General features: G+C 36.5%; 2 protein-coding genes and 1 pseudogene across 5 annotated transcripts; 2 read left to right on the forward strand and 1 right to left on the reverse strand.

Moving 5' to 3' along the window:
- Positions 1-2387: 2387 nt before the first annotated feature.
- LOC137728867 (mediator of RNA polymerase II transcription subunit 19a-like) lies at positions 2388-6687 on the forward strand. Of its 3 annotated transcripts, XM_068467655.1 has the most exons (8): positions 2388-2527; positions 3579-3645; positions 4044-4333; positions 4465-4689; positions 4912-4971; positions 5132-5271; positions 5835-5905; positions 6331-6687. In XM_068467655.1, the coding sequence occupies exons 2-6, from the start codon at positions 3615-3617 to the stop codon at positions 5180-5182; spliced, it is 657 nt and encodes a 218-aa protein (XP_068323756.1). In that variant the 5' UTR covers positions 2388-2527; positions 3579-3614; the 3' UTR covers positions 5183-5271; positions 5835-5905; positions 6331-6687. The 3 variants fall into 3 exon arrangements, with proteins under 3 accessions (XP_068323756.1, XP_068323755.1, XP_068323757.1); XM_068467654.1 differs by lacking the exon at positions 6331-6687 and having other exon boundaries at positions 5835-6005; XM_068467656.1 differs by lacking the exons at positions 5835-5905; positions 6331-6687 and having other exon boundaries at positions 4912-4966; positions 5132-5267.
- Positions 6688-14530: 7843 nt separating this feature from the next.
- Positions 14531-20192, forward strand: LOC137729837 (disease resistance protein RUN1-like; annotated as a pseudogene).
- Positions 20193-23681: 3489 nt separating this feature from the next.
- Positions 23682-25914, reverse strand: LOC137729838 (uncharacterized). Of its 2 annotated transcripts, XR_011068047.1 has the most exons (6): positions 25793-25914; positions 25666-25698; positions 25148-25402; positions 24528-24703; positions 24008-24162; positions 23682-23914 (listed from the first exon to the last, which is right to left on the reverse strand). XR_011068047.1 is itself a non-coding variant. In XM_068468881.1 (5 exons), the coding sequence occupies exons 3-5, from the start codon at positions 25233-25235 to the stop codon at positions 24103-24105; spliced, it is 324 nt and encodes a 107-aa protein (XP_068324982.1). In that variant the 5' UTR covers positions 25236-25402; positions 25666-25698; positions 25793-25914; the 3' UTR covers positions 23682-24102. The 2 variants fall into 2 exon arrangements, 1 of the variants encoding a protein (XP_068324982.1); XM_068468881.1 differs by having other exon boundaries at positions 23682-24162.
- Positions 25915-26359: the final 445 nt, after the last annotated feature.

The following is a 26359-nucleotide window of genomic DNA, read 5'->3' on the forward strand; positions in this document are numbered from 1 at the left end:
GTTAACTGACGCCGTCAGTGTGCCAGGCACGTGTCTGCGAGTGGGCGGCGCGTGCGGTGTTGGAAAATTATTTTAAAAATATGGGGATATTCGTGAGGTTGAATAGATCACGTTGGTGTATTCATACACCCCATTTGAGCATTGTATGAGAAGTTATTTCGTAATGTTGGTTATATGCTTTAAAATTTACGTATTTATAGTTGTTTCGCATATAGGTGTGACCTATCCCGAGGACGAGGGCGGTCACTCGAGGCAAGGGGGTTATGACCCTTCTACATACCAGTGAGTGGGCTTTTGGTTTTCTGTATATACCTATATACTTGTGTTTTTCCCAGAAAGTGAAATGAAACGTTTATATGGTTTAAATGCCATGAATTGCAATTGCATATTTAATTATGCATTATTAGTTGCATATATATACATGTTTGGTGCTGCGGACGCACAGGTAAGTGCCAGGTAAGTTATGGTTTATGTTTATGTTTAGTAGCGATTTGAGATGCATAGAAAGCTCATAACCTACACCCTCGGTGTTAGTGCTCCCGCCCAGAGTTGGGCACAGTCCTTCACGTGATGTTCACCTCCCGCACCACATGCTCATCTTGGATCCAAGTTAGGTGCATAGTTTTGTTGTATAGACTACTTTAGGTGGTTTCGACTCGTAGGTGACCTGCGATCATTCGCCCAGTCTTCACGTGATCGTAGCACTTGAGCGTACTTATTATATACCCAGTCTTGTCGTACAGACCACTTTAGGTAGTTTCGACTCGTGTGCAGGTGTAGTTAGTGACATGGAGATTTGAGCTCTAATTTCAGCCGTACATGTCACGTTAGGTGACTCTGGTTGACAGATTATATGGCATGGATTGGCATTACCTGAGTACTTGCATCTTATTTAGAGGCATTTGGCATGACATATTTTTTGAGCATGATTTATGTATATGTATATATTATATTTTCTGGGAAGCATACATGTTTTACGGCGAGGGGTTAGAACTTTGTTTATGAAATGATTTTTGAAAAGCTTTGTTTTTGCCCACTCACGTTTCCTGTTTTGTGCCCCTCCAGGTTCTAGTTTGGCTAGCGCTTTTGGTGGCTCCCCAGAGGATTTTCCCGGCTTATCTGACAGATTATCACCAGTGTAGGACCACCTTTGGGTGTGTTTATTTAGTGTTGTTTCTCCCGGATTGCACTAGGTCTTCCGTGCTCTGAACTTTGTTTTCACACTTACGCTTGCACATGTATGTTATTTACTTTGTGTATAGCTAGGTTTGTATTCGTACGTTTATTATTATTATTTATTAGCGTCCGCACTGTGCACATGGTTACGTCACTTCTACTTGACGGCCAGCATGCCCTGATCTCGGTCGGGGTGTGTCATTTTTGGTTCGATTTTTTATTCATTCGGTTTTTTCGATTTCGGTTTTGTATTCGGTTTGTTTGTTTGTTTGTTTGTTTGTTTTTTTTTTTTTTTTTTTTTTTTTTCAGTTTTCGATTTTTTGAATCCATCCCTGATATACATGATGTGTATTCCAGAATGTTTCTATCGTTCTTTCTCCAATTCCAAATCTAAAATTTTCTCACAAAAAGTAAAACTAAAAGCTTCTTGGACAAAATATACAAAATGTGTGTTCCGGTAAAAAAAAAATATTGTGTGTTCCTCTTTTTAGATATAGGTGATATGATGGAAGGCCACCAATAGACATTTATTATCACCATATATTTAATTGTTGAATTAATTTTAACGATTTAAATTGAATAACTTAGCAGTCAAATATGTGTAAGAACTGATTACAAAGGTAGAAACAATTAACCAATATTCGCCTAATCAAGTGTTCCGCTTGAGCGATAAACCCAAAAATGCCCATGTTTTGTTTGGGAAGCAGAAGGAAAATGGCAAAAAAGGGACCAAAAGTGGTCCAAAACAATTATATAAAATAAAATAAAATAAAATAAAATCCCAAGTGAGAGGGAGCCTGGAAATAGAAATCGAAACCCCTCCTCCTATTCCAAGAGTCCAAACCCTAGTTTTAGTTTTATATATGAATCATTAGATTTTAGATTACACAGACTCCTCTCTCTCTCTCTCTCTCTCTCTCTCTCTCTCACCACTCTGGTCCTCTGTGTTCCCCACCACCTTCATACAGACCAATACTCGACTTTCTCTCTCCTTCGCTCTTCTCGAACCTTCTCGATCTGCAAAAGCCCTAACTTGACAATTTCGACAATTTCAGCTCCCACTCCTTCCAAACTCCAAACCCCAGCAGATTGGGAATCCCCTAATTTGCTTCCGTTCGCAGGTCAATTACAATTCCCCGCACAATTCACCATATTCGTGTTCTGCTGGGCGTTTGGGTTCTTCGACCTCTGTTCGTCAATCACTCATTTGGGGCTTGGACTTTTGGTACTTGGGCAACTTTCGAAGTGTTGAGCAACCGCAGGAGGAAGAAGGAGCGAGCTGGAATTACGATTTTGCCCTCGTGGTCTGGGTCACTACTAGTTCGAGAGCAATTCGGGGTCCATGTCAGAGGTCTGCTTTTTGTTTTACCCCTTTTCCCTCTCTTTCTCTCTCTTACTGGTTTCAAAGCATTGAATTTCTGTTTCTTTCTATCGGTTCTGTTTGTTGTTTGTTGAAAGATTTGCTTTTGGGTTATCCTGAAAAGTTGCGGCATTTCGTTGTGTCTTTATCGGTAGTTTCAGCAAGAATAGAGATTTATTGACTAGGACAAGAGAGAACAAAGAAAGGAGAAATCTTTGAAGAATAAGCTTAGCCTTGTGAGAAAAGATTAGAATTTTATATCAGAGTGGCAAAAATGTGGCAGTTTTCACGACGTTTAGTTAAGAAAGTATGGCGTTCAAATTTAGTGGTAGTGAAATTGAAACCTCGTCGCGTACTTAGCTGCTTGCCCTAGTTCAGTTACAACGGCGGTGTGTGTAGAGTTATTAGTGATAGTCATAAGAATTGGCGCTGCTTGTTGAATCTATAGTAGGAAGAACCAAGCAAAATCTTTGTTGGATTAGCAAATGGAGTATTCCGAGTTCTTTTGTGGACACCGGCAACCTTGTTGAGTAGTCAACATTAATTTTTTCAGTGTTTTCTTTTGAGTTTTGTAAGAGCATCCCCTGTACTAATTTGCGGGACTGTTTTATTTTGGGTCTCTGGGAGAGAAATAAGAATAGGAAGCTCGGTATTATATACTTTGGCTTGCTTATGAGTCATGCATACGGTTTAGTGTGCGGTGCTTTTTTCCCCTCCCGAGTTATCCCTTTTGGGTATTAGATATTTGAGTCGCTTCGATAGAAGGTGAAGTACTAGGTATGTTCTGAATTACACAGGAAAAAAAGATGTCTCTTGGATCACACAAGGTTACTTAGGAATACCTTGTCCTGAACTTTGCACCACTTTGTCTGGATATATTATACTCAGACATTATTGTACTTATTGGAGAAAAACTTTGAACATGTTCTTTATTGGAGAAATATTTTTAAGATGTTCCCTTGTTATATTTTAAATTTTTATGACTCATTGCAGTATTTATGGTTTGTCAAAACTCATGTTTTATTTGTATGTGATGTCACAGTTGTTAGTGCTCCACCACTTCATGAGACATTGACCCATGGATCCTGAAGGAACGAAGTTTGGACGAGGTAGAATGTTTTTTCAATATAGTTTTCCGTTACAAATTTATTCACGTTCCCTTCTTGGTTGAATTTTTATTTTTAGTTAATTACATATTTAACAGAAGCATTCATAGCTGAAGCACTCTTCAAAACCTCATTTATTCATGTATAGTACCAAATTTTGAACTTATCAAGAGAGCCATGTGGTCTCTATCCACCCTGCCCTATCTGGTTCTTGGATGAGATACCAGTACATATTTAAAATTTAATTTTGGATATTCTAAATTTCATAATAACTCTCTCTTAAAATATACTTATTTCAATCTACCGATAATTCAAGTCTTTTGCTTCTATAATGTCACTGGATGCATGTTTTGATATTTAAGAGCATTTTATCTTATCTGATGAAATTTTGTTGGATATAGGACCAAAGGAGTTGACTGGTGCTGTAGATCTCATAAGTCACTACAAGTTACTTCCCCACCATGAGTTTTTCTGCAAGCGACCACTTCCAGTATCAATATCAGACACACACTATCTTCACAATGTGGTTGGAGACACAGAAATCAGAAAAGGAGAGGGGATGCAGTTGGATCAACTTATTCAGAGTACATCATATCCCCGGGATACAAAACCACGCATACAGCCTTTTGAACTAGATACTCTCAGAGAGGCTTTCCATCTTAGAGAAACGGCTCCTATTGATCTACCACTCGTGAGACTTTCTTACTTATATTGGATGATAGTCTGTTATTTATCTTCTTTTCCAATAGATATGTGGTCCTGCAAAAACGTTTTCCTTTCCAGGTTCTCATTGTAATTGATATCTTGTTTTGTCTTCTATAGGCGGATAAGGGGACTCCAACTATTGCAGGGAAATCAAAGAGCGAGTCTAAAGACAAGGAGAAGAAACACAAAAAGCACAAGGACAGGGACAAAGAGAAGGATAAAGAGCACAAGAAGCATAAACACCGTCATAAAGATCGAAGCAAAGATAAAGACAAGGATAAGAAGAAGGATAAAAGTGGGCATCATGATCCGTCCGGTGATCACTCAAAGAAACATGAAAAGGTTAGAAAATGGTACACTCGTACCGTTAAATTTGAAAAGAATGAATGTGAAATTTTTATCCAAATAGCTCTGATATATCTGGAGTCATGAACCGCCATTGTTTGTCGTGCAATCTAATTCCAGTTTTTTCGTTCACCAACACCATATTTTTTGTTTTTTCAAATTTAGTTGAATATTCATAGGGATTTACAGGCTTTAGTTTTGTTACTTGTATAATGACAGAAAAGGAAACACGATGGAGATGAAGACCTTAATGATGTCCACAGACACAAAAAAAGTAAGGTAATATAAAAATGAAACTCTTTGTTTGGAATTATACTTTTGTATCTCCAATCCTTCCTTTAATGTTTTGCTTGGGATCTGCATAATATGCCCACTATTTTTGTATCGCTCCTTTGCATCTACATTTAACCAAGGTCTCTGTTTCTCACTAACTTTTCAGCATAAGAGTTCAAAACTTGATGAAGTGGGTGCAATCAAGGTAGCTGGTTGAAACGAGGGGATATTTTAATAATTTTGTTTTCTTCAAATGGTTGTCATTCAGTCTGGAGGGGTCTTACACTTGATTTTGTATTTCTTGAGGTACACACCTTTACGTTTTCTGTATATTTCGATTAAGATACTCTGTATGTTTAGCTTCTGCATTGCACTGTCACTATTTTATTTCTTTCCACTTCACAAACTGATGGGTCAACTACTCATTTTTATTCACACTTGATAGGGCTTTATGTTCTCTGTAATTTGCGATCAGTTGAGGTTGGCATGGAAATAAGGATATATAAATATGAAGGCAAGTTAAAGAATGAGTTAAAGGGATTTATTTAGTTTTAGGAAGTTAGATGTACTACTAGTTAAAGTTTGTCAAATGCAATGCACGTTTGCACTCTTCACCTCATCTTTATGGTAAAAACAATATTCATTTCTTGTGTTGTTGAAAAATATGCATTTGGGGACTGCCAAGAGTTTGGGTTTGATGTAGTTCTGTAGGCTTTTTAGGTTCTTATAAGTACTCTGTATGCGCAGATCTGGGTTAAAACAATTACGTTATGCCAAAACCTCCACTCTCTTGTTTGACAAACTCTTATGTGTAGTATTGTATTGTTGCCATGGAACTTAGATGCATGATACTTTTGGTTTATGTGCAGAATAACTTCTGAACTGACTAAAGATTGTGAAGAAGGTGAATTCACCTGCTGAAAAAATATGGGGATTAAAGGTAAGAGTTAGTGAAAGTGAACTTCCTTGTATAATAACAATGATCTAATATGACTTCCAGTAGTTTGCAAAAAAAAAAACTATTCTGTTTTCATGGCACATTGATATGTATGTCCACGGTTTTATGATATTTTTAGCATTTTTTAGAAGTCCAGAATTTATAATTTGCGAGGGAGAGTTTGTAGCTTCCAGTTATAGGAAAAATAGGTTTAGGAAGAGTGTGTATATATGATTTCTTTCGTTCGTTCCTGTTATGTTGTATCAGTGGCTAACATCACTGCTGATCCAAAAACATCTAACATCTTGGATTATGTCTGTTCTCACCTGACTTCTAATTAGTATCAGTGAAATATTCTTTTTGCAAAAAAGGATAGACTGATGATTTGTATTTGAGATGATCATTATTCCTGCTGTTGTATTTTGCAGTGTGAATGACATCATTCTTCTATGCTGCTATCTCATGATGGGAACCTTTCTTGGTCATCTTTGTTTTAGGTTCCCTATCAATATGTTTTTGGGTTTGTTTTGTAAATAGCGTATATTGAGAGAGATTATTTTCTAGTATCACGCATCCCTCCAAGATCGCAACTTGGAAGCGAGGCGTTATAAGCTAGCGTTGTGTGATTGATTGTGGTAACCATTTCTGTCAGTGCCTGGTTTTACTAAACCGTCATGAGAGAGAAGCCTCCCTAGACATATGCTAGTGGGAAAGGAAGAGAAAACGGTCTACCTTCTTTTTGGAAAAATTTAGTCACTTAACTCTGGTCATCATCTAGATCATCTGGAGTTTCATACTGTAACTCGGGTATAAATTGGGAGGATACCCAGGCTAGTTATCGAAAGGTTATTGGGAGGGTTGTTAGGGGAAGAAAACTTTTCGTTCTGCAGGATGACGTCGATAACCATTGTAACTTTAAAGGATTGCCTGAATATTGCGCAGTGGGGAATTATTTTTGCTTTTAATCTTCAGCCTCTTCACATGTTCAACATATGTAACCAACCGCTGAGATTATAATTCGTTTGCGTTCTGCCTTTTGCTGATTTCTTATGAACGGCCGGCTTTCTGGGACTTTTATGCCGACTGACTCTGTTGAATTGTTGAATGCACCTCAGCGTATGGATTGTCATTCGCTGGCCATTTGGCAGAACATAATTTTATACAAGTTTAATAGATTCTGTACATTTCTTCCGGCCTAATGGTAAAGGCTCTGGCAGGCAAACCAAGTTTTAGTCTATGCTGTGTTAGTCTCGAATATCACCACGGAGTTCCACTGTGTCAGTTTATTTTTGTTTGGCCATTATTATAAAACGGGACCCACTTGTGAAGTTTATTGATCCGATTAAATATCGAAGACATAATGATCATATAGATAACGATGAAACATGGGCACCATGTTGTGGTGGACTACTTAAATCTCCTTTGGATGAATTCTAGTATTTCGATTTTCTTAAATGCAGCCGTATCTTAAATGTATAGGCTCGGGATCCATATTGCTTCTCTTTCCATTAAAGAATCACAAGAGAAGGTACAACAACGCCGCATGATCCAATCCACTCCGCCCGAACTCACCAACTGAATCCAGTTCAATTTTAATTGGTGTCAATGATACGGCCGATCTATATCTCTAAAACCGGCATGATTGTATCAGATGACGGATTTCATACTTTTTCGCCCTTCAGTTTCTGACTAAGTAATTGACTAAAAATTATAGGTTTTGAACAGCAGAAACACTCTTACAAGCTGTGGCCTTGTTCATATCATCAACTCATAACCAGGCCGACAGTTTTGCCTCTCACATCAGTTCTCCCAGAAATTTGAAAAAAAAATTTAAAAAAAAAAAAAAAAAAAAAAAAACCAGATTCAGCAACACAAGCCAATCGGTCGGTTGCACTCCCATTTGAGCTCAAAAACCCAGTCCTAGTTACCACATTTTATTGAGCTTCAGAGGCGAAGACGCTCGCAAGACTTTTACTGATTTACCTCTACACAGTTTCTGACTTCGCAAGCTTGGCACATTCCAGGACGATGACCAAGTTGAGAGAGGAGATGTCAAGCCAGAAACTGCAGAAGGCCATCCAACAGTCGTGGTTGCCATGCACTCCATTTTCTTTGTTATTTGGCTAAGTGTTGGGTGTGAACGTGGACTTTTTATCAACTCATGCAGTCCAGTCACTACGAATGAGCTTACAGACTGATGGGCCATATGTTTATGGTGACAAAGATTAATGGTGATTCTTGTATGATCGGACATTCGCTTATTTGGACACTTATTGTGGATGCAAATTTCCTTCATTTCTTGCTTTGATAAAAATGCACCTGCAAAATAATAATACCTTCGATTAAGGCCAAAAATCTCACACGCCCACGATGAAGAAGGGGGGGGGGATGGTTTTGTTGAAGAATTCTGAAAAGAATGTATTTTGAGGAGTTTGTAGTAGCAAATGACTTCGTATTTTAGTGGGATAAGTGTAGTACTTATAGGAGGGTGGCCGGCCATAGATGGTGATTTTAGGAGTTACCTTATTGAATGGAATCAATGAGGGAATGATGAGTGAAATTTGAATAAATTCCATAATAATCACCTTTGGCTTTTCCATGGATGGAGATAATCTTGAGCCGTTATTGTCTGTTGCATGCACCTAGGAATTCAGGTGCGCCTCATCCATTTAACTAGGGTAATCTCGTCTTTCTTATAAAAAAATCCACATGTCGCCTCCACGATTTATTTTTGGCTCCACAAATGCCTACACACTTGATGGGCTGCTCGCATGAAAGGATCCCAAGCTGCTTAGGGAAACATAAAATTGCTTCCTAATTTGATATAGATTCCCACTTTGACTTGAAATTAGATTCTTCTAGGAAAGGGAAATAACTTGCCACCAAAGCCTATTTAAACCTACCTTAAGTATGAGATTAAATCAACTTTGGAGAGCAATTATTTATCCCAACAAGAAAGAGAGAAAGCTAGAGGATATTTATTCCCCCCCTAGCATTCTTCTTCACTTGTCTGTGCAAAAAATTGTTCATCATCGATCTTCTTCTTCTCTGCACCTCACAAAGGTAAGAAAAAATTAATTTTTTTTCTTCTTTATTTTTATGGAGCCTCGAGGCTTGATAAAATGGCTCGGCAGGGGCTGAGGAAGTGATTGGGCAGCCACAAGGCAGTTATGTAGGTAGGGTAGCTCGGGGGAGCTAATGGATGGTGACGAGGTGCGATTGGATGGCTAGGGCCAGTAGCTAGCTAGGCTTGGGCTGAGGAAGATGGTGCAAGCCATGCTAGAATGTTAGTTTGCTTACTAGACCTTCAGTTAAGAAGAAGGCTGCCACCAAAAAGTTTGACATCGAGCTCTTTCTAACATCCAAGTTCGAGTTCGGAGATAGTGTGAAGTATCCAGCTATGGCTAAGTCTGGATGGGTTTCTGAAGGGCTCTCTGCTACGAGAAGTAGAGGAAGAAAGTTTGTCACTTGGAAAAGTGGATTTGGTTGTTAAAGAGGCATTAAAGCCTGCTCCTTTTGCTGCTCCCACATCTGTGTTGCTTGCCAAGAAGGAGGAAACTGCTTGAGTTTGATTTCTCAACTACCGTAGATGGAGCAATCGAGGATGGAGCTGCTAAAGATAAAGTGTTGAATGAGCAAACTGCTGAGTTTGAAGTGGTTGGTGGAGAGCCCAATGTCATTTAAGTTGCTAAATGAGTAGTATGTTCTATTTAGTTTGTGTAGAATTTTGGCAACCTTCATATAAGTTTATTAATTTGCTAGAAATTTAATAAATTGCTTTCTTCGATTTACTTCTTTTTTGTTTTTCTTAAAACTTTGCTTGCTTGAAGCGTCTTGCAAAACTTTTAGCCATATAATCGTCAGTTGGGCACGTTGCTTCGAAAAAAAAGTTAAAAATCCCACAAAGTCACTTTGACCATAAGTTTTGGCTTCTTAGGGTGTCGAGCTGTTGAGTTTGTCACTGACTGATGCCCTCTGACCATTTGCTGCTTAGCTAATCTTCAAGTATTCGATCATTTAAGCTGCGTGGCATGCATCACAACATGATATAGATCTGAAGAATATGAAAATCGTTAACTAATCACATCAAAATGAGTAGTTGTGTGGAAATTCATGGGAAGTTTGCTCTCTTCCATTGAATAGTAGACCCAGATGGGTGTCGAAGAATTAGTTTACCCTTTTCACATTGGAGAGCTTACCCATATAGGTGTCGGGGAATTAATTTATCCTCTTGCATTGGAGAGCAGACCTAGATAGATGTCGGGGGAATTAGTTTACCCTTTCGCACTAGAGAGCTTACCCAGATAAGTGCCGAGGATTTAATTTACCCTTTTGCTCTGAACAGCAAACTCAGATGGGTGTCGGGAAATTAGTTTACCTTCTCGTGCTAGAGTGCAGCCCAAGATGGGTGTCAAAGAATTAGTTTACTTTCTCGCATTGGAGAACAGATCCATATGTGTGTCAGGGAATTAGTACCCTCTCGCACTGGAGAGCAGACCCAGATGGTTTACCTTTTCACACTAAAGAGCATGGAAGTCGTTGTTATGAGTGCACTTGAGGAAAACTGGAATGCTAGATAACTGAAATAATCCTTAGCCTATGAAGTCTTGGCCAGCGATTTGCTTGAGATTTCAAACTGCTTGTGGAACTTGCGTAAGAGTGTCAATGGGGAGCTTCGTGAACTGCTCCCAAACTTGATCAAGTGTTGCGCCATCTTTGGATGTTCCATTGTGTGCTCCCTAGAAGCTTGATTGGTGTTCATTTGTGAATCTAAATGGATTGCAAACTTCTTTACCTCTAAATCTTTCACTAGCTAGAAGCTGCTGGTAAAGCCTCGTATTCTACTCCGTTGTTGGAAGCTTTGAATTTAGGAATGCCGCTGGCTTGATCAGCACGGCGGGAAGTAATGAAGCATAGGTTGTCGCAGTTATATAATTTTTTAAAATATAAATTAATAATTGATTTAGAATTTTAATACTCGCACCTTTGTTAAACTCCTAACTAATTTTCAATTGAAAACATTTCCAAAATAAATAAATAAATTAGAATCAGTTTGTACCCTTTAGCTTTTTAAAAAAATGTTTTCAAATTTTTAATCTTATATGTACCCATTCATGTAATTTTTTCAAATTTTTAATCTGAAAATGTCTCATTCTTAAATATACCAATTTGTTATATGTAAAATGTACCATTTTTTTTAAATATAAAATCTATTCTATTTTTTTTCTAATCCATTTTTAAACTTATATGGGTACATTCTTTTTTCTTTGATTTGAGAATGTATCCATGTCAAGTTTAATCGAAGAAATTTACAAATGTTATTAAGCATAATATCTTCTTCTTTTCTTTTTTATTTTTTTGTGATTTTGAAGAATGTACCCATGCTTTACACACACACACACACACACACACACACAATAGTATATTTATATTTTAATATTTTTAATCCCACAAATTATGATTTTTTATTTATAATTTCATTAATATAAACAACTATAAATTTTAATTTTTAATTTAAAAAATATAGTAATATACATAAAAATACAGTAACTGTCATATCCCGGCCTAGGGGGGACCACTTCCCGGGCCCGCTCCACCACCGTAGCACGATATTGTCCACTTTGGGCCCCGACCACGCCCTCACGATTTTGTTTCTGAAAACTCACACGAGAACTTCCTGATGGGTCACCCATCCTGGGAATGTTCTCACGCGCTACTCGCTTAACTTTGGAGTTCCCATGGAACCCGAAGCAAGTGAGCTCCTAAAAGGCCTCGTGTTAGGTAAGGATGAGAATATACATATAAGGATCACTCCCCTGTGCGATGTGGGATGTCACAATCCACCCCCTTAGGGACCTGACGTCTTAGTAGGCACACACGGGGCCAGGGTTAGGCTTTGATACCAAATTGTCACATCCTGGCCCGGAGGGGACCACTTCCCAGGCCCGCTTCACCACCATAGCACGATATTGTCTGCTTTGGGCCCCTACCACGCCCTCACGGTTTTGTTTCTGGGAACTCACACGAGAACTTCCCGATGGGTCACCCATCCTGGGAATGCTTTCGCGCTCTACTCACTTAACTTCGGAGTTCCCATGGAACCCGAAGCCAGTGAGCTTCCAAAAGGCCTCGTGCAAGGTAGGGATGAGAATATACATATAAGGATCACTCTCCTGGGCGATGTGGGATGTCACAGTAACATATATAGAAATTTTTATTTTTATTTTTAACTTTAATCCTTTAAGAAGATTGAAATTTAAAATAAACCCGGTGTTAGATTACATATTAATTATAATCCTTTGATGTGTCCTTAATTCAAAATAATTAATGTGCATTTTATTAATGCCTCCCATTAAATATTTAAATTTATTAATATACAAATTTTAATTTATTTTTTGACCAAAAAAGAGTTTTTTAATTCTTTTAATTTTATTTAACTTTCTTCAAACTTAAAAGACTCAATTAATGTACTGAAATGTGTGTATCGAAATGTATTATGTTGAACTAATGTATTTAAATGTTAGTACCGAAATGTATTTACCGAAATATATACACCGAAATGTATTATATTAAATTAATGTACCTAAATGTGTGTACCGAAATATATGCACCAAAATGTTAGTACCGAAGTGTATTATATTGAATTAATGTACCTAAATGTTTGTATCGAAATGTATGTACCGAAATGTGTGTACCTAAATGTATGCGCCGAAATGTATTATAATGAATTTAATGTACCTAAATGAAGAAGACAAAGTACATCGAAATATATTGTATAACAAAAATTAATTTATCTAAATGTTTACAACAAAATATATTACGATAAATGAAATGAAAATGAAAATTATAATGAAATAGAATTAATACATTAAAAATTAAGAAGAAAAAGAGAAATAATTAAAAAAAAATCAAAATATAATTAATAAATGAGGTTATTAATGTATCAAGGGACTAAAATTAGATTTTGATCTTATTCATGGTTTTAATCTAAAAGTCACCTTTGCCAAGAATTAAAATGAAGTTTTCTATAGAAATAAATTATTACATTAATTTCAAGAAGTTTGATCAAAAATTAAAAACCAATAAGGTTTCAGTTAAAGAATATTCATAACTAAAGATCACATTCAAAGTTAAAAAAAAAAAAACATAAAATGTAGGAACCGGGTTTTCACGTTTACTTCTGTCCACCACCTCGTGCTTCTCTTCCCCTTCCTCCTCATTTCCCCTAGCTACTCTTTCACAATCACGCATTCCCCACTACCTTTCAACCAACGCTCCCGCGGTCAAAGGAAAGCAACCTGAACTTTCCTCCCACTTTCCCCTAAAGTACTCCAAATAAAACAGAAAAAGCAAGCCTATAAGGGTGCACTTCCTCCTCATTTCCCCTAGCTACTCTTTCACAATCACGCATTCCCCACTACCTTTCAACCAACGCTCCCGCGGTCAAAGGAAAGCAACCTGAACTTTCCTCCCACTTTCCCCTAAAGTACTCCAAATAAAACAGAAAAAGCAAGCCTTGCATTTGTTTGCACTCGCTAACATTCACTAGACTAGATTGGATTAAGTGGCAGTGTATAGTCTCATGTTTGTTACACGTCGGGACAAGCTTTAATGAGACTCGCCCTGACTATATGGGACTAAGCACTTCGCTAGAGGGTCTTAGCGAGACCCCTCAAAATCAGTCGGACTACTAAGTCCAATCCTCCTAGCTTCGCCCCACCCATCTACTTGTTCCTTGCAAGATTCTAAACCCAAATCCCATCTACCAACTTTGCCCTGCTTCACCCCTCTCATCTTTCCATTTTCAAAATCAATCCAAATCCAAAATTCTAAACAAAAAAGAAAAAAAAAAATTACAAAATCGCTATGCGTATGAAATGCACAACAATTGCTTTAATCACACATGCACCTAGTCCAGACTACCTAATCGCAGACCTTCGCCGTTGATGCCGGAGAAACAGACTCATGAATACCCAGATGACCCAAATTCTGATTTAGGTACTGATTCACCAATTGGGTTCGAGAAATATGAGGAAGAAAAGAGGGAAATGAACGGAGAAAAAATGGAATAAAAAGATGGAGACGAAGAAAAATTAGGAAGAATAGAAAACAGAGGGAGAGGGGCGGAGAAAAATTAGGAAGAAAGAGGGATGGACGGAAAATAATTAGGAATAGAAGGGAGAGGTTTCTAGAATGAGAAAATAGACAGAAGTAATAGTAAGATATTACTAAATATTTATTAAGTAATATAAAATATTAATAACTATGAATTAAATAATATAATATTAAAATATGTTATTATTCTGTTTTTTAATCTTCACATTGTACCGAACACTTCACTAAATCAGCCCAACTTAATATAATTTAAGCCAATACACACCCTAAGTCTCTGAAACCACGCTGGTCTACGCCCATGTGGCTTGCTTGTCTTTTTTAGTACGACGAACCTTCTTTAATGCGTTCACTATTAAGGGGGTGTGGGGGTAGGTGTCAATAATGACTCCCGTGAATTTTCAAAACCCTAAAGACGTCAGTGATGTTTCCATCCCTTGTACCAATTAGTAGAAAATTTGATTATAGTTGTGTCCCATTTGAGATAAGTGAACTTTTTAGTTAGGCTCCATTGATGAGCATGATAAGCAACAGCTGATTTCTAATTGATTAATGGCTCTTGTACCTGGAGCTCAACAAGCCGCCTCATCTTCCAACACTTACTGTTCTTCTGGATGTGGATACGACGTGTTCTTGAGCTTCAGAGGCGAAGACACTCGCGTGACTTTTGTAGACCATCTCTATACAGCCTTTGACAATGCTAGCTTCCGCACATTTCGAGATGAAAATGATCTCGAGAGAGGAGAAGGTATCAAGCCTGAACTGGAGAAAGCCATCCAACAATCACGAAGTTCTGTCATCGTGTTTTCGAAAAACTATGCGTCTTCCAAATGGTGCTTGAACGAGCTTGTGATGATTCTTAAACTGAAGAAGACCTCTGACCATGTAGTTTTACCAGTCTTCTACGATGTGGATCCTTCCCATGTGAGGAACCAAACAGGAAGTCTTGCAAAAGCATTTGCTAGACACCAGAAAACTCAATCGTGTGACATGGTAAAGGAATGGAGGGAAGCACTTACAGAAGTTGCAGGTCTTGCTGGGATGGTTTTACAGAATGAAGCTGATGGGTACGTACGTAATTTCACTACAACTAGCTTTTTTAATTTTTTTTTTAGGAGTGCTGATATTCTCACTCTAGTGGCTTATTTCTCCATCTATCATTTAATAAAAATGTTAATGACATATTTATCTTTTTATAAGAAAACTTTTAAACCCTTATTTAACTAATTACTAAAATTTTGGAACAAAACAAAACATAATTTAAAATAATAAATAATGGTGGGTGGGGTGTGATATCTGAGACGGAGAGAGCCTGGGAAAGATTTGGGCTACAATCAACAAAAAGGTTGGAGGAAGAATGAGTGTGTGCTAGATGGAGGCAAGAAACAATGAGATCTGTAACTTTGAAAGAAAAGGAGGAATAAGAGTGGTTTGGAACCCAAGGTCTTAGTGATAGGTGAGAGTACAGGGGTTCCCACCCCCCCCCCCCCCCCCCCCCCCCCCTCATATTGGACCATATCTATGGTATTAGAGATCAGGAACAAGATCAGGGTAGTAAATTTGGGGTCAGTAAGAAAAGATATTATGAAAGGGAAGCCATGATTTTAAGAACATGCGTGGTTTGAAAGAGATGATGGATGTCCAAGTCTTGCATTTTCTTTCATTTTTTTTGTTTTTAATTATTTATTTAAATATTATTGAAAGATATGTTAGAGTTATTTAAAGCTAAATATATTAGGGATATTTTGTGAATAATGGAGGGTTGAGTTATTTAAAGCAAACTATATTGGGGCGTGCTATCTACATACCCATTTTTACTGCTCACACACTAATTTATGTCCGTTGATATTTTTCAATTCATCCGATCCGACGGCTGAAAATTAGAAAGGTGTGTGAGAAGTAAAAAAAAGTGTGTAGATATTACATCCCACTATATTAGGGATATTTTGTGAATAATGGTGGGTGGGGAACTAACATTTTACTTTTTTAACTTTTTATGGTGGGTGAAATTATCATGTGGGTAGGAAAATAAGACACTAGAGTGGGTCTAGTAGCACTCTTTTTTAGCTATATATGATGTGTTGGGAAACTTTTTGAAATGTCATATGAACTTATACACATTTTTCAATTTGTCATGTAAACTAAAATTTTAAGTAATTTGTCATACCAACTTTTTGAAATCATTAATTTGTCATCTCTCCCTAACTTCGTTTAGTTTTCCATCCAATATAATACCTTGCTTCCTTTTTATTAAGTTGTATTCAACAAAAAACCATAAGGTTTCTCAGGCAATGGAACAATATTTTTGATATGATAGCAATGAAATGATCATGCAATACACTCTTTTCTGGTTATTCCAAATATGTAAGAATACACAAGTGGGAGTTTTCATTTGGCATGTCACAAAGACATAACTTCATAAGGGCTCTATAGAGAAACAAATTGACGTATTGTGCCATAAATGGAGTTGTAGATGCATATGCGCTAAAGAAAAGTAAAAAATTTAAGTGTTTGTACGAAAGAAAAGTAAAAAACTTGTAAAAAGATGTTAAAATGACCTAAATAACTTTGAATACAAGTCATGTGCAAGACACATGACTTATATTGGATGGAAAACTTAACAGAGTTAGGGTGAAATGACAAATTAATGATTTTGTAAAGTTGATATGGCAAATTGCTTAAAATTTTAATTTATATAACAAATTAAAAAAATATGAACAAGTTCATATGACATTTCAAAATTTTTTCATGACGTGTTTTATTATTTATCATTCTCTGAGGTTGTTGATAGGGTGATACTTTTGGGTTTATATCAACTTTTCCATTATATATGTGTGTTGTATATGCATTATGTTTTCTGGTTTAAATATCTAACGTACAATTATCTTATTAATTTAAAGTTATTACAACTTCACTGTTCGGGAATGCTTCTTAAAAGTGCTCATAGGCACCGTATAATTATCCTATTAATTTAAAGTCATTACAACTCCACCGTACGAACATGCAAGTTACATGTGTTATATACGTACTCCAAAAACCGCTTCTATGTTTCAGAAATTATTTTAAGTTTTTCTCAATTAGAAATGCTTTTGATTGTCAGAAATCACTTTTAGTCTTTTCAAAAACTCAATCCAAATAGGTCCATTGGTAAAAAAGTCTATTAAAATCTTCTTAAATCCTAATTTGAAGTCCATTTTTATGACGTTATGATTATGTGTCTATGTTTAACTAATCTGACTTGTGATTATCCATTCTTTGGTCATTGACATATTTGATTTACTTTCCAATATTTTCATTGCAATCAATTAGGCACGAGTCAAAGTTTATCGCGACAATTGTTGAAGTAATTGAAGACAAACTAAGGCGCACCACCTCAAGTGTTGACCCCAACCTGATTGGAATTCATTCTCGAGCTAAAAACATCAATTTATGGTTACAAGATAGATCAAATGATGTTGGCATACTTGTAATCCATGGAATGCGTGGAATAGGCAAGACAACAATTGCAAAGTTTGTTTATGATTCAAACTTCAGAAGATTTCAAAGAAGCAGTTTTGTTGAGAATATCAGAGAAATTTCAGAACAATCCAATGGCTTGATTCAAATACAAAAACAGCTTCTTCATGATATTTCGACTGGGAGAAAAGTGAAAATACATAGTATAAGAGAGGGAATGACTAGGATTGAAGATGCCATTAGCTATAAAAAAGTTCTTCTTGTTCTAGATGATGTGGATCACAAGGACCAACTGTTGGATGTAGTATTTGGGATGCGAGATCGGTTTTATCCAGGAAGTAAGATCATCATAACAACTAGCTCTGCAGGGTTGTTAAATACTGACCACCAAGTTAAGTTTCATTGTGTTGAAACTTGGAATTACGTTGAATCAATGAAGCTCTTCAGTCTGCATGCTTTTGGGCAGGAATACCCCCTTAAATGCTACATGGATCATTCAAGAAGGTTAGTACAACACTGTGAAGGACTTCCATTAGCCCTCAAAATTTTGGGATCTTCTCTTTCGGGAAAGGATATATCTGTATGGGAAAGTGCAGTAAGAAAATTGGAAGCCATTCCAGATGGTCAAATCTTGAAAAAGCTCAAACTAAGCTACGACTCCTTACAAGACAACCATGACCAAGATCTATTCCTTCATATTGCATGCTTCTTTATCGGAATGGACAAAGATGTTATCGTTAGCATACTAGATGACTCTGATTTTTTCACAGATATTGGTATGCAGAATCTCATTGACAGATACTTGGTAAGGATTGATAAATATAAAAAGATCCAGATGCATCACATGATTCGTGACATGGGAAGAGAAATTGTTCTCCTAGAATCAAAGGAGCCTGGACAACGCAGTAGATTATGGCGTCATAAGGATTCTTTTGAAGTTTTGAAGGAAAACAGTGTAAGACATTAACATGCTCTTGATCTTGCATTTGTTCACTTTTCTTTTGGCTATTGCAAATTCACCAATGCATTTTTTTTCTTGTTGTTATTAGGGTACACAAAAAATTGAAGGCCTTTGTTTCATGAACATGAAAATGCACCCAGAATACGCTCCTTCAAGAAACTCAGGTGATCAATTAGTTTTTGAAACTAATGCGTTTTCAAGGATGCACAGATTGAAATTCCTCCAGCTTAGTCATGTAAAACTCAATGGATCCTACAAAGAATTTCCCACAGGAATAAGATGGTTGTGCTGGCTTCAATTTCCCTTTGATTCTTTACCCTGTGATTTTCCACTGGACAGCCTTGTTGCTCTTGAAATGTGCTATAGCAGCTTGAGACAAGTTTTGAAGCGAACAGCGGTAATATGCTACTCTATACACTGTCTTTTAATTTTACTTTTATCTTTTTATGGTTTTCAGTGATTACTTATACATAGTAAGAACTGATTTTACCTTCTCTGAATTTTCTGAACAGTATCTGCCATCACTAAAGATCCTAAATCTTAGCCATTCCCATGGCCTTAAGGCGACCCCCGACTTTTGGCCTGTCCCAAATCTGGAAAGGCTGATTCTTAAAGATTGTGCCAATTTGGTTGATGTCCATGAATCCATTGGAGACCTAGAGAGACTTATTTGTTTGAATATGGAAGATTGCAAAAATCTTAAGAAGCTTCCGAAGAACATTTCTATGCTAACGTCCCTTGAAACGCTTATTATATCTGGTTGCTCAAAGGTTGAAGTGTTTCCGACAGAGATAAGTAAGATGGAATCTCTGAAAGTATTCCAAGCTGATGGCGTTTCAATACATCAATTACGCACTGCCTCCCAGTGGTGGACCTTATGGCCAACGAAAAGTGTAGGAATTTCTTGGGCTTCTTATCTACCACACAATTTAGTAACTTTAAGTCTTAGAAACTGCAATCTTTCCGATGAGATTTTTCCTAGGGATTTTGGTAATCTACCCTCATTGCAAATATTGGACCTGAGCAGTAATTCAATTCGTAGCCTACCAGATTGCGTTAGCAATGTTAGGGGGCTTCGTAAACTCTCTCTTGAGGGGTGTAAGAGGCTCAAATCACTTTTAAGGCTGCCAAGCGTAGGAGAATTGGAAATACAGAATTGCACATCATTGGAAATAGTAACGTTTCAATCACTTTCAGACTCCAGAATATGTGCCGCAATGGATTCCAATTTTAATCTAGTTGAGGTTGAGTACTGGTACAAGTTAGAGCCTATTGAAACAGTTGATGTGGAAATGATCAACCTTTTAGGTTTGAGCAACCTGAATTTGAATGAAGCCATTATGGTGGAAATCGTATCTCCATTTTCTGGGGGGAGGAGCATGACGCATTCCCTCCAGGTCTCTCTCTCTCTCTCTCTCTCTCTCTCTCTCTCTCTCACACGCACGCGCACACACATCATATCATGCAAGAGTAGCTAACTTACAACATTTTGATTCGCATGGTACAGGGACTCTATGAATATGGCATATTCAACACATTCCTTCCGGGAGATTACGAGGTTCCTCAATATGGCTCGTTTACCCATAAAAGTAGAGGGTCCTCAATATCTTTCACTGTACCTTCACTTCCCACTTCGAGGATCCGAGGCTTGAACTTCTTCTATGTCTACGCAGAATCCTACAACAATGATTCTCCTGATTTCAATGCTGATAATGATGTGCCACATCCAGTACTTATGAAAGTTAGTAATAAGAGTAAAGTCCTAAAGTGGATCTATGGCCCAACATTCTTGTGTGTTCCAGGCTATGGACAAGACGTGATATGGTTAAGCCATTGGAAGTTTGGGAATAAGTTGGAAGGTGGGGATGAGGTGACTTTTTCAGTATTCACGACATCTGGGGTTCAGATAAAGGAGTGGGGCCTCAAGCTTGTGTACTACGAGGAAGATGAGATGAGTACGCAACACAACACGACGGAACCTTTTTATCCATGTGTCATTGCTGGAGATTTGTCATGTAATCTGGTGTCAGGAGCATACGTTCTCTTCCCTCTTATGGACATCAGCATTGATGATATGCTTACTTCAGCTTGGTTCAACTGCGTCACTGGAGACGTTGACGAAATAACAGGTATGTTGTTCAGTGTCCTATATGATTTCACTCCAATTTTTTGTAAGGAAAAAGAAAAAACACAACGAAAACACTGATATATTATCATCACAAGTGTTTTTTTTTTTCTCGGGGCAATGCTAATCTCACTTTCAGTTTGTCATCATGTACGCATGTTGTGTTTTAAAACAAAATGTTAAATTAAAGTTCACGACGACAATCTAAAAGTGCAAAAATCAACCCCAATATTTTGTAGGTTATATTTAGGTCGTCGATAAGTGTGGGAATCAATTAACTTGTATTTGTTTGCTTGATAGAAAAAGAAGAAGAGCAACAAGGTGACTGCACACTTGCAGCACAAAGGGGCAGCAATGACAATAGAAATAGCCGTGGTGGCAGAGGTTGGAAGGTGGTCATGATGATCATGGCGACTGTCTTCGTTCTCTCTTTTCCTCTAGTCTCTCACTCTTCTCTCTTTCAGCGAAAGAAGCATAGAGCCACTAGTCCTCCACGACTCAATCCAGGTCTTCAGACTATATCTGATCATGAATAACTGGACTATAACGGTTGAATTGTTTTATTGTTTGTTGACTAAAATTAGGTGATAGACTTGTCCTGCCTTCATTGATCAGAGTATTGATAGATATGTAACATATATTTATGCTTTAGGCTATACTTTTTTATTAATTTATCATTATTATTATTATTATTAAGGGAAAATGGAGGAATTTGAAAATATTACAATAATTTAGGAGATAGGAGAGTTTCGAACCCGGAACACATAGGTGGAAACCCAGCACCTTATCCACTAAGATAATGAACCATATGCACTTTTAGGCTATACATAAAAACAACTAACTTCGCAGTTTTGGCTAGAACTAGTAAATGATGGGTAAGTGAGGACTCAAAATTTCTTTGTAGGACTCAGTTTTTTGTTTTTTTAGTGAATTGGATGGTGCATGCATTTCGGAAATGCTTTTTGTTGTGTCATGGCAATATTATTGTTATTATATTTTATACAAAAAAAAAATATCAATAAAATGTAGTACTTGATAAATTAGGGGCATGACTTTAAAACATCTACATCTAAATCTTAAACCAAATTAACTACTTTAATAAGAACACTCAATAGAGACAATACACTACCAAATTTAATATTCTTCTGAAGCAAGACCATAACCCCACGACCAGGCAGATCACTTGTTCGTTTTATTGCCACGAAACATTTACCTTAATGCAATCACAATTAGTTTTGGTGTTTGATTATTCTCAAATCACAGGGTCATTGCCACCCAAGAATTTTTAACACCCTTAAATGTCTATAATGTTTGCTGACTTGTTTGAATGTGCTTTTAAGATGACTAAAAACGCTTTTAAAGAAAATATTTTTGAGTTCCAAAAGCACTTAAAATGCTTTATGCAAGAACACCAGTTATGTGTTTCTTTCAGGAAGTACTTTAAATGTTTTTTCAAAATTTACTTACTTTTTTACTAAAGATTGGTTCCAAACACTGCTACAAATTTTTACATATATGACGTAGTTTATGGATCATGTTAAAAGTTTAATGACGCAGGGGTTTAGCATCATCTTTATGGATGTCATTAAAGATATTTTTTAGGGTAAAGTACAAAAAACTACCTCAACTATTGGTATCACGACACTTTCATCGTTCATCTTTTAAAATTGACAATATCATACATCATCTTTAGAATTTGGTTCAATGATATACCTTTCGTTACTTGGCCGTTTACTTTTCAGTTAAATGCTGACGTGTCTTGATTAGAGACCCACTTTCTATTAAAAAAAATCATTAAAATATTATTAAAAACTAAAAAAAAATTTAATATTTTTTAAATATTAAAATAATAGTAAAAAGTAAAAAAAAATAATAATAAATAAAATAAAATAACTCGTCCCTCCCCTCTCCCTCCCCCCCTCGTCTCTCTTCTTCCCATCTTCATCTTCTTCCCCCCACCTGCAAACCACCCCAAAAAAAAAAAAAAAAAAAAAAAAAAAATTAAGATGAGGAAGAAAAAAAAAAAAAAAAATTGAAAACCCATCAACCCCCCAGCAGAAGAAGGAGAAGGAGGAAGAAGAAGAAAAGGAAAAAAAAGAGGAGGAAGAAAAAATCCACCACTCTCATTCATTCTCCACATCCTCTTCCGCACCCATCCTTCACTATCTCTGCGCACCCATCTTCCCGTCGACGGGATCTGGGTTTTTTTTTTTTTTTTTCTAGGTTGCAGGAGGGAGAAGAGGGGGTGGGGGAGGGAGGAAACTGAGTGTGGGTGTGGGGGAAGACAAATTGGAAATTTTTTTTTTTTTTTTTTCTTCTTTGGGGTTTGCAGGTGAGGGAAGAAGATGAAGAGGGGGAGGGGGAGGGGAGGGACGAAATGAGGGTTTTATTTTTATTTTATTTTTTACTTTTTATTATTATTTTAATATTTAAAAAATATTAAATAATTTTTTTTTAGTTTTTAATGATTTTTTAATAGAAAGTGAATTCCGAATTAAGCCACGTCAGCATTTAACTGAAAGGTAAACGGCCAAGTAACGGAAGGTATACCATTGGACTAAATTCTAAAGATGAGGTATGACATTGTCAATTTTAAAAGATAAGGTATGAAAGTGTCGTAACACCAATAGTTTTTTGTACTTTACCCTATTTTTTATGATGCTGAATGAGTGTCACATATTACTTCTAAGGATGCCTAACAAGCGTCATTGAATTAAGAACTTCTGTCATCTATTACCATTTAAAACACAAAATAAGTGTCATGAATAGAGGAATAAGCGTTATGCTATACTAAACATGACATACAAACACAGTATCATGTATAGCTTCTAGAGACACTTAACAAGCGTCCTTGAATTAAAAAAACATGTCATCTATTTCAATTTGAGACGCGAAATATGTGTCATAAATAGAGGAATGAGCGCATGGTATACTAAACATGATATCTATAGCATTGAAACCATTTGCACCATCAGTGAATATTAGCAACGACACACAAAACGTGTCTTAAATCGTTCAATACCTATCCTGAAATATGTTTGATGACATATATAACGTATTTTTAATTTGAAAACAATCTAGAAAGCAAGATATTTACCTCAAATAAACCAATATTGCTTCATAAATTTGTATTTCATCCACCACCAAAGTATTACAAAAGAAAATCTCACAGTCAACACACTTTATAAAATGTAGAGCTTTCCTACCAAAATAAAACTATTAAGTTCACTTAATTTAAAATTTCAGAAACCAGCTAGTCTAGTGTTTCATCTATTGGGATGAAGTCATCAACATACTCAGCTCACTCTATTCTTAATGCATCAATTTCCTGTTGAGTGTATGTAGCTTTTTCTTTGAACTGCAACAAATCACAGCCAAAGGGAACGTGTCACAACAAAACCTAATTTCAGTCATTAACAAATCATATTTCATATATAACTGTGAAACATACCTTCACCACGAAGGAATAAATTTACCATTTGGTATGACATTGTCGTCATCCTCATTTTCCTCATCTGATTCTTTGAATGGAAAGATGTCATAAGACTATTCTTGACTTGTAATGCCAATTGAATTCTCCATTTCTCTGTCTACATTGCTCGGTACCTTAAATATCACAGGAAGTATCAGCGTGAGTCTTTACTGAAAAGGTGAAAGTGCACAAAAGATGCAACTATTCATGCATAAAACTTTCTAACGGTGGTTCAGATTTGAGTTTACAATAAGCTATTTTGATTTTTAACAGAAGAGAAGGCCTCAAAAGGGAAGGCCTCGGAAGAGAATGCCTCAAAAGAGTTAAAGCCAACAAGTTTAAAGGTCCTATGCAAACTACAACAACAGATGGTCATAATTCAAGCTATGCTCACAGTTTCTCACTCTGCTCCAGCCTATGTAAGTAAAAGCTCTCAACATATGCAAGTAGATCCTAAGATATGGTGGCCATCGATTGTTAAAAAGTCATTACCATTTACCTCTGCTTTATATCCATAATTACTGGAGGCCTCATAGAACACTTCGTGGACAATACTTTCTCTTCCAATATTGCTTATTGAAATCCTGGAAGTACTAGGCTCAGTCTCCGAAATATTTCTGGAATTGTCAAATCCCCTTTCTTCCTCCATTTTCTTATTTGCCGTTTCCCCTGCAACTGTGTCCAATCCTTGTCAATGGGTTAGGCATTAACATATAAACTATTATCACACTTAAAGTCTTTCCCACTCAAAGTCTTTGCAAATAATCATTCTTCAAACACATAGTACCCAATATTAGACAAAATACCCAAACAATTAAAGTGACAAGCAAAGAGAGATAAATTGATAAGTTTTTCATTAGATTGTTTCCTATAAAATCTTAACTCCATTCAAGAAGTTTTCAAGATCAAATACACATTATTCCATCACCAACCAAGTATCGTAACCCCTTTCTCCTTTTGAAACCAAATCAAACATCATTTACGGGATTCTATTAAACAAACTCACTTCAAAAGATGGTGATCACTGGCCTGTCTAACAAAATGAACTCAATTAACCCAACATCTTAGTAAGTTACTGATCAGAAATATTAAAGGAATATAGAGCAGATTAATGCATACCAGTTCTATATGCAAGGAATACAAAATCGTTTCCTCTTAGTAAGTTACACTCTTTGTAGCGAACTTGAGACATTTCCCTCCTCCGCATTGCTCCGATCTCGACTCATCTACTTCACCATTCCCTTCCAAATCACCAGTTCTTCCCTTTTACTCTCTGCGCTTCTTCACAAAAGTACCGACATTGTGTCTGCATTCATCAACGCTTTCTTCCTCATCATTCTCCAAATACTCCACCCCAAGTTTCTGCTTCTCTTGCTAATTAAGTCACCAGTTCCATTAAAGAATAAATAAATAAACCAAGCCAGTGTACCGATCAGAATAGCTCCAATTAAAAAAAAAAAAAAAAAAAATCGTCCAACAATATTAACTATTAGTGATGAAGTAAAACACAAAAAAAAAATAAAAAATAAAAACAATGAGAGAACTTATGAGAATAGATAAGACTGGAATTTGCGGAAAAATGATGAAACAACAGCAAGAACAAATAAATTAGAAGATAATTCCTCAAACAATCTTACCGAATGAGAAGAGTTGATGTTGAATTCGAGTATCTAGCAGCAAAAAGAATGAACTTAGAGATGAGAACAAAATTAGGATAGGGAAAGGGGAGATTTTGAGAGAGGAACAGGAACCCTAAATCCTTACCTGGTGCAATTGTGTCTCAGCATCAGTAGTTATGGCGAGAGTGGCAGAGAAGGATTTTCGCTTTGAAGAGAGGGAGATAGGCGGAGAGCGAGAACCAGAGAGGCAGAGAGCGAGAGGGAGGTGAGAGCGTGCGGTAACTGAATCTCATTATAAATTTTTTTCCCATTTTTAGCTTTTTCAATATTTTTTTTTTTCCGATTTTTCCGTCCTTTTTTTTTTTTTTCCCTAAGTTGCCTCGTAATATTGTTTTAAAAACATTTTATAAAATGTACTAAAAAAACAGGAAAACTAATTAAAATAGTTTGAAAATTTTAAGTTTTAACGAAAAATGATAAAATAAATTGTAAAGTTAATAGTACTATAATTGACTTTTTAGCGTAAAAATGTGGTTTTTCGTTAAAGTGAACAGTACTGGGATCTTTTCGTTAAAGTTCCAAAAAAAAAACATTTAAAAAAAAAAAAAAGTCAATAAAAAATTTACCAAATATCATGGAAGTCTATGAAAAATATTTTCACCAAAACCGTTTTCAATCACTTTAAATAAGAAATTAGAATGTCCTACAAGTT

The sequence above is a fragment of the Pyrus communis genome, chromosome 3, assembly GCF_963583255.1.
Source record: "Pyrus communis chromosome 3, drPyrComm1.1, whole genome shotgun sequence".
In the NCBI taxonomy this organism is placed as follows: domain Eukaryota; kingdom Viridiplantae; phylum Streptophyta; class Magnoliopsida; order Rosales; family Rosaceae; genus Pyrus; species Pyrus communis.

Bases quoted from the DNA above. Each gene is read 5' to 3' on its own strand.
- LOC137729838 (XM_068468881.1), bottom strand. From the start codon at position 25,235: ATGCGGAGGAGGGAAATGTCTCAAGTTCGCTACAAAGAGTGTAACTTA. The intron at 24,704-25,147 runs GTATGCATTAAT...GATTGGACACAG, and splicing joins ATTCCTTGCATATAGAACTG to TTGCAGGGGAAACGGCAAAT. The intron at 24,163-24,527 runs GTAAATGGTAAT...GTGATATTTAAG, and splicing joins ATTATGGATATAAAGCAGAG to GTACCGAGCAATGTAGACAG.
- LOC137728867 (XM_068467655.1), top strand. From the start codon at position 3,615: ATGGATCCTGAAGGAACGAAGTTTGGACGAG. The intron at 4,334-4,464 runs GTGAGACTTTCT...TGTCTTCTATAG, and splicing joins CTCCTATTGATCTACCACTC to GCGGATAAGGGGACTCCAAC. The intron at 4,690-4,911 runs GTTAGAAAATGG...GTATAATGACAG, and splicing joins ACTCAAAGAAACATGAAAAG to AAAAGGAAACACGATGGAGA.